The sequence below is a fragment of the Solanum tuberosum genome, unplaced genomic scaffold, assembly GCF_000226075.1.
Source record: "Solanum tuberosum cultivar DM 1-3 516 R44 unplaced genomic scaffold, SolTub_3.0 scf00095, whole genome shotgun sequence".
NCBI lineage: Eukaryota > Viridiplantae > Streptophyta > Magnoliopsida > Solanales > Solanaceae > Solanum > Solanum tuberosum.
The window spans coordinates 1271781-1290850 of NW_006239021.1; the positions used below are offsets into that span (position 1 = coordinate 1271781).

Here is a 19070-nt window from a genome sequence, read left to right on the forward strand (position 1 = left end):
TTAAAAAAAAGAATTTGTAATGCACTTTGTTCAACACTTTTCGACTATTGATTCATATTTTTGAGAGTGTATTACTCTAACTATCAAAGATTTGAAGAAATAGAGTGCAAAAAGAGTTGCAAAGGATAAATAATGTGAGTGTTAACAAGAAAATGTAAGAATCCAAAACAATGTTTCCTTAATTTCTTCTATTTGAATGGGGTTAAGATACATAATTTTTTATTTGTAAAAATTTGAGGCCCCCAAAAATTTGGGGGCCTAAGGCCAATGCCTAAAATTTTATAGGCAAGAGCCGGCCCTGAGAGGGATTTCCTCTTTTTTTAGCACAACGAAATTCTGAACCTCCTCCTCTTCTTCTTCTTCCCAATTAAATATTTGTATACTTTGCTCATGTTGAGTGACTCACTAACACTATTGCTTATGTTACAAATTGTGGTATGTATTTTTACAATCATTAATTTATAATTTATGCTTATGTTATTAAGGTTAAATGATAAAATATAATAATTTTCATTTTCCTTTACATTATTAATGTTTGTTACTACGTAATCTTGTATGTAAGATAATATAGTGTTTTAATTTTAATGCCTGATAAATTTTAAGTATTATTTTATAAATTTTGGATATTAAATTCCCGCGCGAAGCGCGAGTAATTTTACTAGTTATAAATAAAAAATCAATGCAAACTTATTTATTGATTGAGGAGAAAGGACGCAAAAAAGTCAAATATAGGCATATCAAAGTCCGGTAACAAAACGACGACGCGCTGGAACGTTGATGTAACCGACACGTCATCGCCCGTGATAAAATAGCCGTTTACACTTTCTTTGACTCTTCGTTGGCTTATATAAATTAATTTCACAACCACCATCACCGTCATGGCTGCCGTCGTCGTACCGGAGAAAATCATGTCGCCGTCGCCTCCGCCGTCGCAGCATATGCATACCTCACCTTCTACTTCCCGGCGCAGCATGGACACCGCCTCTGACACTAACGCTTCTCCCGATCGCCGCTCTTCCCTTGATCTTCCCTCTTCTTCCACCGCTAGCCCTTCACGGTTGTCTGATGCTCAGGTTACTATTTCAATTGATCTTCTACTTTGACATTGCATTTGAAGTTCGAATTATGAATATAACGCTTCAGAGAAAGTTTCTTCTCTAATTTTGTTCCAAGCAAATAAGAACTCTTTTAATTTTCAAGATTTTTCTACTATTGATGACTGTGTTTAAACAATTTTCCTTGTTGTGGTTGCTGGATGGTTTGACTTTGTGACAGAATCAGCTAGCTTTGAAGAGTGAAGAGTATCGACTACTTTTTCGTTTACCACCTGATGAAGTGAGTGAAATTCTCCTCATGTGCTTAGTTTCTTGAACTGGTTTATTTCCTAACAAAACTATAATGTGCTTGTAAATTTGAGGGATACTCAAATCGTTTCTTTAAATTGGTTTCTCTGTGAATTTCCTAGACTTCAAATTGTTGTAGTTTATTTTATGGTTATGTATCAAATTGCTGTAGTTTACTTTATGGTTATGTATGCTGTAGTGTGATTCACTGAAGGATACATGTCCTTGTTTACTTGGTATTTTTATGAGAAGTATTGGTATTTCTAATTACCAATTCTTGTTTGGGGCATACTTCTGTAAGTCTAAAAAACAAGTATTCATTTGGAAGTTTACCAAAAAGCTAATCATAGGTTCTTGCTCTGTTGGACCATTTGTATCTATATGCATCAGGATCCTAGATTTTCGAATTGAGAGAGATACTAAGAGAGATCAATAATTCTTGACTAGAACTTGGATTCACGTATTCCTTTTTTGGTGGTTATGGAAAATAAACCTCTCCGGTTATTGGCAACATATTTGGTCTAAATTTGGAATGAAGGAGGAGGGTTGTGCTAGGTTGATTGCCAGTGTATATTAATGATTATTCTAACTATGACCAGACCTCTAGAACTGAATGGATACAAAAGATTCGTATGACCGAGAACTTATTCCGGGTTGAGTCATAAACAGGATATGTTTCTGTTTGAGATGTTCCTCATGCTTAAGAAAATAGTTGGTTGTTCACTTAAGCGAATGTGGTCCTAGTGCTTATTGGGAAAAAGTTATCTTGAACTGTTTACTCAAAAAAGTACTTAGCTTTCATGTGTCCAAGTTATACTTGTATGTGCACATTCATCAAGTTCATTTGTTGTGCATCTAATCTTTATGTGACTGTTTCAAACTAGGAATAGATATGATTTTTGACCTTTTCTAGTATACATTTCTTCACTTGTCAAAGTGGTTGATTGAGCATGTCTGATTTAATCTCCGTCTCATCTGTATAAAGAATATACTTCTGGATCTTCTTTCATGTGACTGAATAATCTTTCAGATCTACATGCTAACAGATATTTTATGTTTATGTTCTGATACAACCACCACGCCTCAATCCCATACTGTTGTGTCTGATCTTCCTTATAAATTCTTCACAGGTCCTGGTTCAAGATTTTAATTGTGCGCTGCAAGAGAGTTTTCTACTTCAGGTAACTTTAAACTGTATGACATTTTATATCCCCATACACATTGGGAGAAATGGTCTAAGCATTTATAGTTGAACTTGTTGCTTCTTGAACCACCCTCATCTTATTTCTTATATGTAACATATTTTTTTCTTTCTTTCTAATTTGGTTTACATGCTGCTGTGAGTTGGTTAATGTTGTACTTTTGTTGCAGGGTCATATGTATCTCTTTGGCCATAGTATTTGCTTCTATTCCAACCTCTTTGGCTTTGAGACAAAGGTTTGTTGTTTCGGTTTTTTTATAGTTTGATCTTTTATAAAGCCTATAGTTGATTGAGGTAGGATTTCACTGCTGATAAGGTGTTCATCGATTTTGTCCACAAATATAGCTGAGATTTATTAGTTCCATTATGCAACTGTTTTGGAATTGTTATTAACACAAAATATAATAGACATCACGAGGTCGGGAAAGAGATTTCATGCCAGTGTGAGAAGGAAAATGCAAATTTTTATCTTTTTGGAATCGTTTGTGGTGCTCTTCTTGATTGAAATTCAAATAAAAGCCTCTTCGTAATTCAAGGTTGAAAGAACAGGAAGGATCTGTAATTTAGAACTGGATATGACGATTGAATTTGCATAAGATACTTATATTCTAGCCATTTGAAATGGGTGCTTCAAAGAAGTGAAGCTTCCGAGTAACACTAAAAAAGGTTTGGTTCACATGTTTGGACTGATATAACAGGATATAGAGGAGGATTTAGGCAAGGGCCGCTATGATATCATCTCATGTGTTAGTGGGAGGTCATCTGGAAAGAGAGATATCAAAAATGCTCATAGCGGGATGCTGTATTAGTATTCTCTCTAAGCAGTTGCTTTAAGAAAAGTCTTGTGATCTGAAGGTGATGGATATTTGAACACAAGGGACTCTCTCTTTCCTATGTCTTCCTTTGTATTTTCCCCTTTATTTGTTCTTCAAAATGGGCTCCATAAATATGTATCAATTTCATAATTTTTTTGTTGACTTCGTGGTTGTGTGCTATTGAAATATTTTGGACTTGATGCATAAAATCGTTCCTGCCATTGTTGGCAATAGAAGGGTACACCATCATGAGGTCCTACTGAATGTGTGTAAAGGATTTATTTGTATGTATTCTTCATAAAGCAGTGGATTTTAAGCTCTAAGACTGACTAATAAGCTCCATTGGATATTTACCAAGAATTTATACTGCATGACCCATGATGTCAGCTTATGTCCTATTATTTCTCTTTCTCTTTCATTTTTACCTTGATGCAGACTAAATTATTATGTTCATCTGCCAGAAAATAATTCCTTTTCATGAGATCACGGCAGTACGAAGAGCTAAAGCTGCGGCCATATTCCCGACGGCAATAGAAATAGTAGCCGGAGGAAAGAAGGTGATGTCCTGGATCTGTGATGCTATGTTACCGTGCTATATACCTGTTCTCGTCCTTTCAGATTACTACTTACATGGCAAAGTCTTGACATGCCTTCTGTTAATGCAGTACTTTTTTACATCTTTCCTTTCCCGAGATGAAGCTTTTAAGCTTATCGATGATGGTTGGCTACAACACAATGGTGCGGCTAAAGAGTCTGCGGATCTGGTGTGTTTGTAACTCACATAGCTTGGCCATTTATAAAATGCATAGTCATGTTGCAATATGAAGCATTCCCATGTTATTTTGCCTAGTGCTGGCAACTTATGAATACTCTATTTGCACTATCTTGGTTACTCAATAATCAACATATCAGTTATTCCTTGTGTAGCCCTGCATTGATTTATTTGCAAGTTACTTAAAACCTTGTAATGGTTTTTGTTACTTTCAACTCTGGAGATGTGTGTGAAGAACATAACTTTTCTAGGCATATAAATTCGAAAAGAAGTATGCTGCAGCTTAGGGTGGGCATAGTTTAGGCCAACCCGAAATCCAAACCAAAATCCTTTTTTTTTGGATATTTGGAGTATGGATTGGACTTTGGATTTTTTTATTTTAAGAATTTATGGATTTTGGATTGGATGTTGGATTTAGTTTTACGGATTTGCGGATCTTGAATTTTTTATACCTTATATTCATCCCTACCCATATTATATGTGTCAAATAGTAATAAGTCCAATTTCCAAAGGTCCAATAGATAAGTACCCAACGGCCCTCTTAAGTCCCACACGGCATGAGTGGCAGGGTAACCTCAATTCTTGTTAATGGTAGAGAATTATACATTCTAATGAGCGAAGTATTAGGTAAATTGAGGTTGTTAATTGTAATGGCCTGCCTTTAGGCTCAAAGGTCAAAACTGAAAATCTGAAATATCCAATCCGATTAATCCAAAACTGAACGTAAAAAATGTAATCCTATCCGAGCTTATTTGGATTGGATTCTGATTGTCGTTTCTTCAATCTGAAAATTGAAAATTCTAGCTGGAGCGTGTATGTCACGACCCAGGGTAGACCCCCTAGGCATAACATGGCGTACAAGACCCCGAAAGGCCACATACAAGCCACTTAGCATACATCATACAAGATAATAGAAAATTGAGAGCATTTAAAAGACAATTTCAAAACATAAGAGTTTTATAAAATGAAGCAGAAGTCTAACAATGTCTCAAAGCCATCTAGTACAAAGGAGTAATCGGGACGTAGCCCGTACATCAAGTTCAAAAACTGAAATGTAAAGACAATATGAAATAAAGGCTTGGTCCTTGGAACATGAGGACTCACCAATCTTCAAGCTTCTACTAAAAGATCCCTAGCCACGAAAATGCGAATCTGGAACGCCGGACCCTACATTTTTATAAGAAATGTAGGAAAGAGTATGCGTCAGTACAAAAATGTACCAAGTATGATAGCAATGCATAAAACATATTAAATCATGCTTAAAAAGGGACATTTTCATGATATGCAATGACCAAGTTAAAACATGAATTAAAAGAGTTAGAAAACATGAGTCATAAAACATAGTCAAAGCAAGCTAACATCTTTAAAACATTCATGAGATACTTCTAAAAGTAACCTTAGTTCATACTTGTGGAGATTTACCTTTAACCGACATGTAAGACCATGTGAGCTATTAACATGGAATCCGGTGACTACTCCACACCAAAAAGGGGTGTCCTACTTGCCAAGGTAAGACCATAACTTCTAGCTTATGTGGATCCACTAGCTAATGTCTATCTAGACAACCTATGATGGCATATAGTTTATGGGACATGTGTTATCACCACTTGTCCACTCGGTGCTAAGCATAAATCCCGCGAAATGTTGGTTATTCTTAACTTTTCTTATCATTCATGAGACATGGGTAATCACCACTTGTCTTAGCATGGGAGGTCATGGGTAATCGTCGCTTGCCTCATTATTTTTTTTTTGATAAAGTAAAGTTGTATTCTTCAGCAATGAGGGTATGCTGGCAACCATCAAAAAGATTTACATCAGTGACCCAAAAAGGACCAACTCGAGAAATTGCTACTAAACTTATAAAGAAGAGAAAAAATTTAAAATCTGTCCAGCATCCTCTATACCCTCCTCATTACACCAAAAACAGAAGGTCTTCATACAACGCCATTTGATCTTTTGTACTGATTCTGCAGTATTTTCCATACACCTCTTGTTTCTTTCTCTCCAAATAGTCCACCATATACAAGAGGGTATCATGTTCCACCATTTCTTCTGGCTCTTACTCCCCCCTCTTCTCACCCAGCAACTAAGAAGGTCTGCAGTGTGTTCTGGCATTGTCCAGTTTGTGTGTGTTCTGCTAAGAAAAATGGCCCATAATTGAGCAGTGACTTTGCAATGGAGGAATAGATGGCTATTATGCAAAACAATTACTAGTATCTTTTATCCCCTTATTTTGGTTAACTACTGTTATTTAGGTAGTTTAAGGCAATCTATTGTAGGACGATGTTTGTGAGAATAATAACTATATATGTACTGAACTTTTGATAAGTGCCAAACAATGTTGCTTAGCATTTGTGTTGAATAAAAACACCACTCTCTGCTCCTTATAAATTAAATTGTACACGCGAGTAAACCTAGTGACATTAAGGCCAGTCATGGCACGCCAACAGGGATCCTACTTATGTGATACCCCCGGATATCCCACAATGGAGACAACTCCTCCTACAGGATGGATTGTGCAGAAATCATGTGACATTCCTACACATGAGTTACAATGCTGATTGTGCAGAAACTGTCTTATGCATCTGCACTTACGTGTATGTCAAAATGTCTCAAATGCGAGTTCTGGATCCAGCTTAGTTTAGGTTGGAACAACCATGCATAATGCATGCTTGCAGTATTCTTCAAGGCCAACGACTATTAGGGGGTCATGGCTGAATAATGCAGGTTGAATATAATGTGTGGTAGGAAAATTCCCCACAAACTGATGCTGTCCGATCTAGGCTTACCATGAGTGTACTCAGTTTAGGTTTGATTTCTAAGAGAAATTTAGTTTCCTCACCTGATGCAAATGAAGCTAATAAATTCTGGTTTTTTTTTTCTTGTGACAGAAACTTTAAGATGATAACATATGATATGAGTGGGCGTTACTGTTAGTCTCTATGTTGTCGCTTTATAGTATTTTGAACAAGTCCAAAGCATTGATCTTTAGGTGTATTTAGAGCGCACAGATGGATGCCTGGGGCGTAAGCCTTACCGAATTAAGTCCCATACGTGAGTGTAATTACGTTTTGCAAGTTCTCTGCCTCATGAGCGAGTCTCAGAAAAAGCCTTCTAAAACGTAGGACCAAATTCATAAACAAACACTAATTTGAAGTCATTTGAAAAATTGTTTATGTCCAAACCTCCGGGTGGGAATATTGAGGACTTTTTGAAAAAGAGTTGACGATCTAAGAAGACAACAAAGTATTAACTTGGCGATTCCAAATTCTTTTGGACCAAAATCATGACTTCTGGCGTTAATGACGGAACTGATAGAAGCAGTAATTTAAGAAATCCATCATCCAAAATCAAATTAGTCAGTTGTCAGACTCTTAGTTCAAATTGCCAGCACATGAGGCATTCACAACCTCTATTCTCTCTAAGAAGACTTTGTTGATTATGTATTAGCTCATTCTGCTGCTTCCAACATAAAAAGATTTGAGCTCGAACATCATCTGTATCCATACAAATCACATATCAGTCAATGGCTTAGTATTGCTGTTAAAACAAAAGTAGAAGATGTTGTACTCTGGTCCACTGATTTAATCACATTGCATGAATTTTTCTGCGCCTGTTCGTCAATAATATCATTAGTTTTCGGTCGTTTTAACTTTGATGCTGACGTGGTCATAGCATGGAAGTCTCTAAAGAGCATAAAGTTGTGGAGCTTGTTTTTAGACAATGGCAAAGCTGCAAATGTCAGGCAGTCCTTGTTGCCTAGAAATTAGGTCTTCAAAACTAAAGACACTTAAGCTGCAAGAACATTGGAAAGTAGGTCTTCAATTTTCTTGTATTTTTTTGTAATATTTGCCCCGTACCTTCAGCATTTAGAAATTTCAGGAGATCTGTATGATCTCAAGTGTATGCTTGTAAACGTGTCTGTCGCGGTTACAACTAAGCTTACTTTCAACATTCTGTGTATCAAAGACATCCTGGAGTCCTTCCTTTTTTTTGTTAATGCTTTCTCCATTCTTTATATTACTATTTTCATTGGGATTATTGCACCAGGTTCTATGCATGTTGCAGATCAAAGGGGTTTCGCTTCCAGAAATGAAATGCGAATAACTGATGCTAGAGTTGCATGTGAGGAAGCTGGCCTTCTGTGAACATCACCTCATGTGGAGACGCTCAATATAGATATATATATCAATTTAGCCTGTAACTTCCTGGAACTTACTCTCTTCTTTTCACATCCATTCGTTTATGAAGTTTAACTACCCCTCCTGAGAATTTGTTTCTGAAGGAGAATGCTAATATCTTTAAATATCAGTAATAAATTTTCTGTATCGTTGCTTCTATATTTGCACGGCAGAAATAAACAGTGGCCTTGTCTTCTTCTGCATCAATTAATGAAGCCTTCTGATACATTTCTATTTGGTGCCACTGGGACTGGTGTCTTGTTACCTCAACTGCTCATTTCTAGCAATTTGCAAAGCAACCTTTTGATTGGAATGAATCATTAGAAAGAAGGACGTTTTAAGCAGCATTGACTTTGTTGTCAGTAATGCCATTTGTAGACAGCACATGGTAATGTGTGAAAGAGAACATGTCCCCATACCTCTTCGTCTTAGCCATGGAATACCTAAACAGGTCCCTGAAGCAACTGAATCAAAATCCTGACTTCAATTACCATCCTAAATGCAAGAAGATGGAACTGATGCACATTTGCTTTGCCGACGTCCTACTGTTGTATTGTAGAGCTGATAGGATCTCAATCAAACTGATGCTGGTTGCTTTTGAGCACTTCTCTGATGTATCTTGACACAAGGCAACTTTGGAAAAAATACTCATGAAGTCAAGGAGCAAATTGTAAGTGAACTGTTCTCCTTAGGCACTATGCCTTTCAAATATTTGGATGTACCCGTCTGCCAAGAAACTCATCATAAATGAGTGTATCTCTTGCTCGAGTGAGGTACTGGACATCCAAATTGCTATCCTACAGTGGCAGAGTTGAATTGATAAAAAGTGTATTATTCGAAATGCAAACCTATTGGGCATAGGTATTCCTCCTGCTGAAGAAGATTATCAACTGAGTGACTGGGATTTACAGAAACTTCCTATAGACAGGGGGTGGAGAATACACTAGGAGAGCTCTCGTGGCATGGGACACATTGTACTTACCCAAGTCTGTGGGGTGGGGGTGGGGGGAGCTTAATATATTGAACTTCTCACACTGGAGCAAGGCTGCAATACACAAATTATTATGGGCCATAGCAAATAAGAAAGAAAAATTAAGGGTTCAATGGGTTCATACGTTCCACGTAAAAGGAAACTCTATAGACAATGTTACTACTCCTAAGCAAGCAAGATGGGTGGTTACGAAAATACCAGGTGCAAGATCTTGGTTGACTACGGGGACCCTCTGCCACACTGCGCTTGACAGTTTCATCGACAAAGGTGGGTTCAACATCAACAGAGCCTATAATTCATTTCTTCCACAATTGCCTAAAGTTGCATGGAAGAAACTTACTATGGCAAAGTGACTGATCCCATAACATCAGTTCATTCTATGGCTAGCGCTACAAAAGAGATTTGGTATCTAGCTCGGAGGGAAACTACTCTTGAAATTTGAGGTAATTTCGGGAAAAATTAAAGAAGTTTGAAATTTGGGATTTGTTAATGTTCTTTATGCGTTCTTGGTGTTCTTAAGGAAGAAGAGGCAAAAGAGTACATTTGATCCAAAAACTCCAATTGAAAAGTGTTAAAAGTTGTTTGAGATGTAAAAAATGGTTTTGCAAAACCCGAGTTAATAAAAATGACATGGATGAACATTTTTTTTAACAACAATGGCATAGATGAACCAATCTTTTAACAGATGGCATAGATGAACCTTTTCTGAAAGTTCGATGACATATTTGAGCCTTTTCCCTTTAAATAATAACACAATTTGAGGATTTTTACTCATTATATATACAAAGTATTGGTAGTAATACAAAACTCTCAAAACTTTTTGCAATCTTTTTATCAACTTTTCAAAGTCGTCGCGTACTTCTTCTACCATTCAACTACATTGTTAGATGGTCAGATTTGCCATAACATTATCTGTCTACATAAGATTTTTCTTCCGTTTTGATTGTTCTTGGTTTCTCGATCCTTCAATTATTTCATCTGGATCGCCACTCAGGTACTGATGTAGTTTGAAGAGAGGTTGTTTCTAGAATTGAAATGCAAACGTCTAACTCTGGATTTGCATATCACAAAGTTTTATTTCTATGGAGCAACTATCCTGTTGGGAGGCTCGCCTCATGTGGAAACACTCAACATAAATATGGAAACTATCGATAACTCCCTGCAACTTTTTGCTCTTTTATTTGCACATTCATTTTAGGAAGTTTAAACATTGCTCCCCCTTCCCACAAGGAACAGTTTATCAAAAGGGATGCAAACAATAGGGTATGTTGGATTTTTTTAAAGAGTGTCGACAAATGAACAACTCACTATAACATAATAATAAAAAAAAAGCAAAATTCAAATTACATGATTGAAACATATTCAAGTATTCCCTCCATTCCTTTTTACTAGTCCAATGTTCAAAAATATATTTTTTTTAATTTGTTTATTTTAACAAATTAACGGATTTTTTTTTCAATTTTAAACCCTTATTATTTAATTATTTCCCAAAATTTATAGGAATACATTACTAGTAATCTAAGTTAGATTTCAAATCCAAATTAATACATGCAACTGTGTAAAATAAGTACTTCATAAATGATATTTCAAAAGGAGTGCATAATTTATGCTAGACTAGTAAAAGGAAAGAGAGAATACATTATCACCACTCGACTATTTTTGATGTAATCTCAGTAGCCTAATTAAAAATGTTAATAAATATTTTTTCCTTTATATAAGGCATCAGACAATAACTCGAAAACTCAAAATTAATTTTATTGCCAAGAAATAAGATGTAAGAATAAAATAGCAAAAAACTTAAAATTTAAACAACATATAATATGTCAATCCCCAAATAGTGCAAATTGCAGAGAATGTAATTTCTTGTACCAGATACTTGTACTGTAAATCATTGTTTTGTAACTTTTGTACATTATGATTTTCATTTGACTGTATTCTCTCTCCAGTTGGATCTTGATCAATGCGCATTTGAGTTAAGATATTTAGCCAAAGAACATGATATTCATTTCCTGTCGAGCGTCAGGTTTCCCAACCTCAAGAATGTTAAGATTGTTCGTTCTTCCAATATGCGTTTGAAGGAGCATCTTGAATGGGATTATGATTAACTTTTCAAAGTTACTACGCCAAAAGTTTGACTTCAATGGAGGAATTGGAGACTTGACTTGAAACCCTAGCCTTCTTCTTCAACTTCTAGAGAGAAATATTGGGAGAAAGAGCTTGTTCTTCTTTTGAGATTTGAGAGAATGAATTGATTTGGAAGACTTTGGGGGTTAAAAACGTTTATATGGCTTCGAATAGAGGGCAAAACGACATAGTATTAGGCTAGAATAATTAGGAAAAGACCCAAAAGCCCTCATAAAAATAACTGCCGACTCCCGTCGACGGCCCGACCTACGGTCCGTGGGTCCACCTACAAACCGTCCTGGTTGACCGTCGTTAGGTTCAGAGACCATGATTTTTGGACCCCCAACGACGGACCCATGTACGGTCCGTGGGTCCACCTACGAGCCGTACATGCCCAGTCGTGGGTCTCAACTTTGACTCCTAAAATTTCTCTAAGTCTGGGACTCACCTACGAAACCTACCTACGACCCGTGTACTGACCAACCGACTGTCATGGTGAACCGTCGAAAAGTACTGGAACTTGACATTTTGGAAAACCTTTGGACTGCCACCCACGAAACGACTCGCGGACCGTGTGTTAGTCCATGGGCCGTGGGTGGCTTCGTCGGGACTGGCACCAGATCTTGCAAAAAGCTGCAATTCTACCCTTTTTGAATCCGAGGTGTTACAGTGTAAGGATGTTGAATTGAATATTCCAAGTTGAATCTCTATTACATGTTTCCACGTTACCTTTTGGATTTATTTCCTTCAACTCCTTTTAGTTACTGGTTGAATTTCAGATGAAATTAATTAGAATTTCTTCTTTATAGATATTCTTCACCGTGGAAATGAAACATGATATGCAACCAAAATTTAAGCAGTTTCTTGAAAGGGGGTGCTTTTTCTTGAAAATCTTATCTATGGGACTATGACTTGTATTTTTTGCATGAGAATACCTGATAGTAAAATGGATGGGATTCAGCCGTACCCTTCTTTGCTATGGTACTAAGAATAGTTGTCCCCCTTAATTCACAACCAAGTACATATAATCTGGAGTCTGATGTGAAGACCTTTGGCTTACTCGTTGCAATGGTGCTGATTCCTGGCTAAGTTGCGTGTCAAGTCTCAGATATTTGGGTCATGTGCCATGTTGCTGCTTTACTGGCATTTTTTTAAGTTGGTTGTGAGAGCATGGGCATCATCTCTCTTAGATTGTTTCCTTACCATAATGGCTCTGCAGAAGTCCTCTGAACTTGAACATTTTACTTCCTGGTTTCTTCTATTCATTGCTCTTTTATTTTGCAAAGAGAAGTTTGAGGAATTTCTGCTTCAATCCAATGAAAATATTTCTGCTTGCCTTATGTGCTTTTCTGAGTCTTCTCATTGCAGTTGTAATTGTTTTGAACTTTGCTTTGATGTCAGGAACCACAATCTGATCTGAACTTCCTAGATAGTGGAATAGTAGAAGGAGCAGATAGTTTCAGGCAGGCTAAGGAAGGGGTGGAATGCCTAGAAAGGTATCTAGAGTCAAGTTAGGAATCAACTGCCCTTTTTCTGGAGTTATTTCAGTCTGTTCATACATGTGGCCAGGAATGAGGACAATATGGTACAGGAAGACTCAAAGCCATTAGTCAATGGTCAGTTTGAAATTGTATCAAACCCTTCAGGAGTGCAGGACAGCGTGGAGGAAGAAGCGGTTATTGTTCAAAATACTGATTGTTCATCATCTGAAAAGTCCTATGGTTTGAAGCAGGAGGATTCAGATGCACCTAGGGGTCAGTCAAATGTCCTTTGGGCTTTGTTATTTTTCAATTGTGTTCAACGGCCTTTTCCATTCAATTAATGAATATAACTTCTGCTATTTAAAGAAACAATGCTTATTCATAAATGACTGGCATGTTGAGATTATCTGCCTCTCCTGTGACAAAAGTATGTGCTCATGTTGCCTTGCCCTTACACTTTACTACTTCATGAACACAAAGAAGTTGCAGTGAGACGAGTCTAAAACATGAAATAGAATTAAAGCTAAAATGCAATGCGCAAAGCTAAATTTGATGCAACTTTCTCAAATGTGCAAGGAAAAGGATAGGAGCAATGAGGCTTTTAAGCTTCTCTGTTCATTTAGAACCTTCAACTGGAAGGTGCTGCCTTTTCCCTTTCCTTGATAATATATAGTGCCCTCTCTTTGGTCCGGTTTTGTAATCCTATTTCTGTGCCTCTGTTTGCTAAAATGGTGCCGGACATGCTCATCTCACAATGTGAGAGTGTTTTGCTAGGACTTTCCTTTTTTTTGAGAATGAAGAGACATTTACTAGGGCTTATGAGCAGGTTCACTTCCCTAGTACTAGACACAGATGCTGTCTGGTATTCAAGGGTGGGTGTCTATTCTTAGAGTTCAGTACAGGTCAATGCTTAAGTTTTATTAGGCAGATGAATACCTTTAACCAGAAACAATATTCTTTTTGGTTCTAGTATCCATTAAGTCCACAAGCGTATAAAGGCTTAAAGCAACTGTTTCTTGGACTCCACCAGCGAAACGTTCCTTTTTTAATGCAATCTTATTCCTTGTTTTCAGTTAATAAATTTAGCTTAACGTTGCTGCTTTTCTTTTTTCCTTCATGCAGTCCCTGAAGGTTTTACACTTGTTGCAGAGGCAAAATTTCCGGTGATACAACTTTTTATCTTTTTTCCAAAATCTTTCATTTGTTCTGAATCCCTAGTTTTCTGTGTGATGGACGTGTAATGACTATAATTAGACTGTGAGTTCAACCTAGTCTGTGTGGTGCAGGTTAAGGTTGAGAAGTTCTTTGAATTCTTCATTTCAGATGCCGGTCTTGCTTTTCAGGAGTCATTCCGTAGAAAATGTGGTGATAAAGGTTGACATCATTCATGGATTTTGCTGAAGCAGATATATTTCAACATATTATGTTAGTTAGCTTTAGAAGCAATGAATCACAATAAACTGATGAGTAATTATGCAGTTTCTCACCTTAACTTGCGGTCTTGTTTTTCAGATTTTAAGTGTACACAGTGGCGTCCTCATGAAGAATTTGGGCACACTCGTAATTTGTCGTTTCAGCATCCTATTAAAATCTATTTAGGTGTGACTATGCCTCTATATGACATGGACTCTCTCTAATGGTTTTTGAGATTTTTTTTTTTTATGACTAATGTAAGGTTTCATTAGGTCCAAAATTTGGTGGCTGCCACGAGTTTCAAAAGTGTCGTCATTACAGAAACAGGTAATCTTTTTTTTTGTCCCAGGAGATCTGTCCTAACTTCTACTATGGTGCTACTGTAACTCATTGATCTGTTTTCCTTACCCATACTGGCACTTTAATTTCTTTCTCAATGCTGTAATTCTCTGTGCTTCTCCATGCACCAGTGTGTCTGATACATGATAGAGTTCTTCTATGCATAACATCATTTTTGTGGTTTCGTTTGAGTTTCTCCAAAAGTCAAAGGGGTTTGGGTCACCTATAATTTAATCAGTCGACAGGCTTCAGTTTGTGCGAAGTTGTCTAGCTTAACATTCCGTGTGCTATGGATTCTTTACTTTTATATGCATCTTGTATTATCAATATCAATAGTCTATTTATCTCCATGAAAAGATAACACTTTGCAAAGCACATGCTTCTTTAAGATCTGTCATCCATATACTACTTTTTGTGTATTCATGAATATCCTCAAGAGGACGAGGACATTCCTGGTGTTTTAGATTATTTATGACGTTTAGGTGGTAGGTTTTGCTCATATGACTACTACTTGTAATTATTACTGAAGTACACCTTTGGTGTAGTACTTTGTTTATAATAATATGTTAACTGCTAAAAAAAAGGTCTATCATCCATATACTTTTTGTGTATTCATGAATATCCTCAAGAGGACGAGGACATTCCTAGTGTTTTAGATTATTTATGACGTTTAGGTGGTAGGTTTTGCTCATATGACTACTACTTGTAATTATTACTGAAGTACACCTTTGGTGTAGTACTTTGTTTATAATAATATGTTAACTGCTAAAAAAAAGGTCTATCATCCATATACTTTTTGTGTATTCATGAATATCCTCAAGAGGACGAGGACATTCCTAGTGTTTTAGATTATTTATGACGTTTAGGTGGTAGGTTTTGCTCATATGACTACTACTTGTAATTATTACTGAAGTACACCTTTGGTGTAGTACTTTGTTTATAATAATATGTTAACTGCTAAAAAAAAGGTCTATCATCCATATACTTAACGAAACCTTCAACTCTTCCCTTTTTGGTAATTTAAGTTGATGTTTGTCACATAAAAACATATGTAAAGTACATTATTACTGATGTTTTTTCACAGCTAATATATGATTAAGACACCTGGTAATCATATAGGAACAAAAAATTTAGCAAATCGCGAAACAGTATGTTAGTAATTTGGGTGGCTTTAATATAGTGTCCCCAGTAGCAGCCAGCTCTGTCATCTTCCAAACAACCATGTTAATAGCAAGTCTGCCATCTTTCAAACAATCATGTTAATTCAGAAATTATTAGGCAATCACGCGGTAACAGTGGTCTAACATCTAGTATCAGCTCTTGTTAGCATACCTGGGCATCTCCGGGCAGAAACAGAGTCTGGATAAGATCTCTGACTTGGTGTTTTTATGTCCATATTTCAGTTTGATGGGTGGTTGGGCAAGCATTAGGTTTGTGCGACCTAGATTTTTATATTTTACATGGTAATAGTGAGGAGTTAATGATGTATGGGCAAAACACATAACTTATTATTCTCTAAGTTGCAGCCCAAAAGTGCTATTAATTGGTAGAAAGAAGTTGAAAGAGAATATTGTTTGAGGTCTAAGTTAAGTGATGAGAGAAAGAAATAGATGAATGGAGTAGTGATTTATGGACAAAAGCATGTAGGCTGTAGCCATGGACTAGCTTTTTGGCTCTAAGTTCCTTATTAGAAGAGATGATTTGTAAAAAGAGGTTCAGAAGAAGAGATGCTTTGATGTTTTTGGGTTAAGTGATGATAAAATTTAATAAAGAAACTTTATGTACGCTGGATCTCATGCATCAAACTACGTATAAATGAGTGCTACATGTGCAAAAAAAGATGAAAGAGGATGCCAAAGGCGTCCTTATACATACCTGTCTTAATGTTGTAGAATCTGATACCTAAAATTCTTTGGAATTCGTCAACATACCCCAGAATTTCTCATGATGCTGATTGGATGCTGGTATTCTTTTTCCTGTTTAGAGAACCTTTAATTGGCATTGGAATGAAATGGACCTGAATAGAGTAGAATAAAATGATACCAATTTGTTTGGATTGAAGCATAGTTGGTTGATTCTTTTCTTTTTTTGGTATAAGCAGTTGATTGAAATTCACTGATTTTTAAATTCACTAGGATATCCCAATGAATCAAACCTTCAGAACAATGCCGTTTGGTCCATAAAAAAAGTTGAATCTTTAAGGAAATGACATGTAGCCAGGCCTCTATCCTCCTCTTAAATCCCCCTCTTCCATTCATGGCTTCAAGAGAGAAGAAAATCTATTTCATTTCACTACTGTAATGAGAAAATCTTTTTAGTTGCAAATTGGTAGATTCTTTAGACACATAATTGATCTATTTTCTTCCTGAAGAAATGTCCCATGCCCGCATATGTCTAGACAGTTTGATCTTTTAGACTCTCTTCTATTTTGCCTATCATTTAGAAATGCACAGGTTTTAGTGTGTTGATTTGCCATTGATATGTAATGTTGTTATTTTAATATGCTACTTTGATTTCAGTCACCTGGTGATTGAGTCATCACAAGAAATCACTGGTTTAAGACTCTCTTCTATTTTCCCTATCATTTAGAAATGCACAGGTTTTAGTGTGTTGATTTGCTATTGATATGTAATGTTGTTATTTTAATATGCTACTTTGATTTCAGTCACCTGGTGATTGAGTCATCACAAGAAATCACTGGTGTTCCTTATGCAGACTATTTTCGAGTGGAGGTATGAGTTTTACTTTTCCTAAGGGTCTGATTTCTCGTTAGAAATATACTCCCTGTGGTTATCTACTTCTGGTTTTTGATTAGAATTTATTTCAAAACTGCACTTGCCTCTTATCGTTAGGGTGGTTCCAATTCATGCTAGATGACTGATTGACATATATTGGTCACAAGGAAATACCACATAGGTGGAAACGTAAAAGGTAGACATGGCTCTGAAAGCAAAGAAAGAACCTTAGAAAACTATCTCCCCCCCCCTTTTTTTTTTCCAACTATGCCACTGTTTTTCCTTCACACATTGCTATCATATTCGCAAACGACCATTGCTACACTTCTATAATCATCAGTCACTCCATTGCACACCAGCCCAAGGGGTCATTTTTCTGGGATATACGGGGCTAGATTTGGTGGAATAAACTTGTGTAAATGTTTGATGGTCTTCAGTGCTTAATCTAATTCTTTTTCAAGGATCCACTAGATTTGGGGCTTTTTGGTATTTCCCATTTCCTCTCCCCCTGTCTCACCTTGGCGGCTTTTCACTGTAATTTTGTGTTCCATAACAAATGCTCCTTCGATTTTGCTTTGTTTCTTTTGGACTACATTCAACCTTATTTGGGTATATCGACTTAGCGGTCGTATTGTAAAGATCTAATAATTGAATTTAAGTGTTACCTGCTACTTAATTAAGTGGCTAAACTTCTTTATCAAAAATAAAAAATAAAAAAAAATAAGTGGCTAAACTACTAAAAAGAATTTAATGGGGGCTATCAATCACTTCCACCTCAATTGCCACATGGAAGAAATCCTGTAATACCTCATTTATTGCTCTTATCCCTAAAAGGAAGAGGGTGATAAAGCTTAGGGATTATAGACCTATTAGTCTAATAGGGAAGTGTGCACAAGATTGTGGCCTAAGCACTAGCAGAGAGACTGAAGGGAGTCATTGGCAAACTGATATTAGAACAACAAAGTGCTTTTCTTGAGAACAAACAAATCACAAATGCATCCTTGATTGCTAATGAGGTTCTGGATTGGAGAATAAAAAGTGGTGAACTAGGTCTACTATGCAAATTAGACATTGAAAAGGCCTTTGACCACTTGAGTTGGCCCTTCCTAATTGAAATCCTAAGACAAATGGGATTTGGAACTAGGTGGATATAATTTTGTATTTCAAATGTGAAATACTCCGTGCTGTTAATAGAAGCTTAAGGGGCAAGGGGATCCTCTCTCCCCTTTCCATTTCGTTTTGGCAATGGAAGGTCTCACGCAGATGCTAAGTAAAGCAAAGGAGCTTCAGTGGATAAAAGGTTTTCAGGTGGGCAGTAATCCAGTTGACTCAATCAACTATATGCAGATGATACACCGATATCCTGTGATGCTGAGAGGTCTCAGGTCATAAATTTCAACCTCATTCCACTCCTTTATGAAGCTTTAACAGGCTTGCACATTATCATGCTCAAGATTACTAGCTATCCTGTCAACGAGGTTCAGAATTTGGAGATATTAGCATAAGCTCTAAGCTGCAGAATTGGTGCCTTACCCACACATACCTTGGGCTGCCTCTTGGGTGCAAAATTCAAATCCACTGTAATCTGGAATGGAGTGACAGAAAGAGTGGAAAAAATGGCTTGCAATATGGCAAATGCTATACGCTATCGGGGGGGGGGGGGGGGGGGGGTGGT

At 36.7% G+C, this 19070-nt stretch overlaps 1 protein-coding gene across 1 annotated transcript in view; it reads left to right on the top strand.

Annotated features, from left to right (window-relative positions):
- Window positions 1-750: 750 nt before the first annotated feature.
- Window positions 751-19070, top strand: part of LOC102599914 (protein VASCULAR ASSOCIATED DEATH 1, chloroplastic) — a 31189-nt gene continuing 12869 nt past the window's right edge. Inside the window, exons 1-13 of the mRNA XM_006347903.2 lie at window positions 751-1073; window positions 1276-1335; window positions 2474-2524; window positions 2715-2780; window positions 3821-3916; window positions 4025-4123; window positions 12829-12923; window positions 12997-13181; window positions 14031-14071; window positions 14195-14282; window positions 14421-14507; window positions 14594-14648; window positions 17326-17392. Of these exons, the coding sequence (XP_006347965.1) occupies window positions 879-1073; window positions 1276-1335; window positions 2474-2524; window positions 2715-2780; window positions 3821-3916; window positions 4025-4123; window positions 12829-12923; window positions 12997-13181; window positions 14031-14071; window positions 14195-14282; window positions 14421-14507; window positions 14594-14648; window positions 17326-17392 (1185 nt within the window). The 5' untranslated portion in view covers window positions 751-878. The remainder of the gene's footprint in view (window positions 1074-1275; window positions 1336-2473; window positions 2525-2714; window positions 2781-3820; window positions 3917-4024; window positions 4124-12828; window positions 12924-12996; window positions 13182-14030; window positions 14072-14194; window positions 14283-14420; window positions 14508-14593; window positions 14649-17325; window positions 17393-19070) is intronic.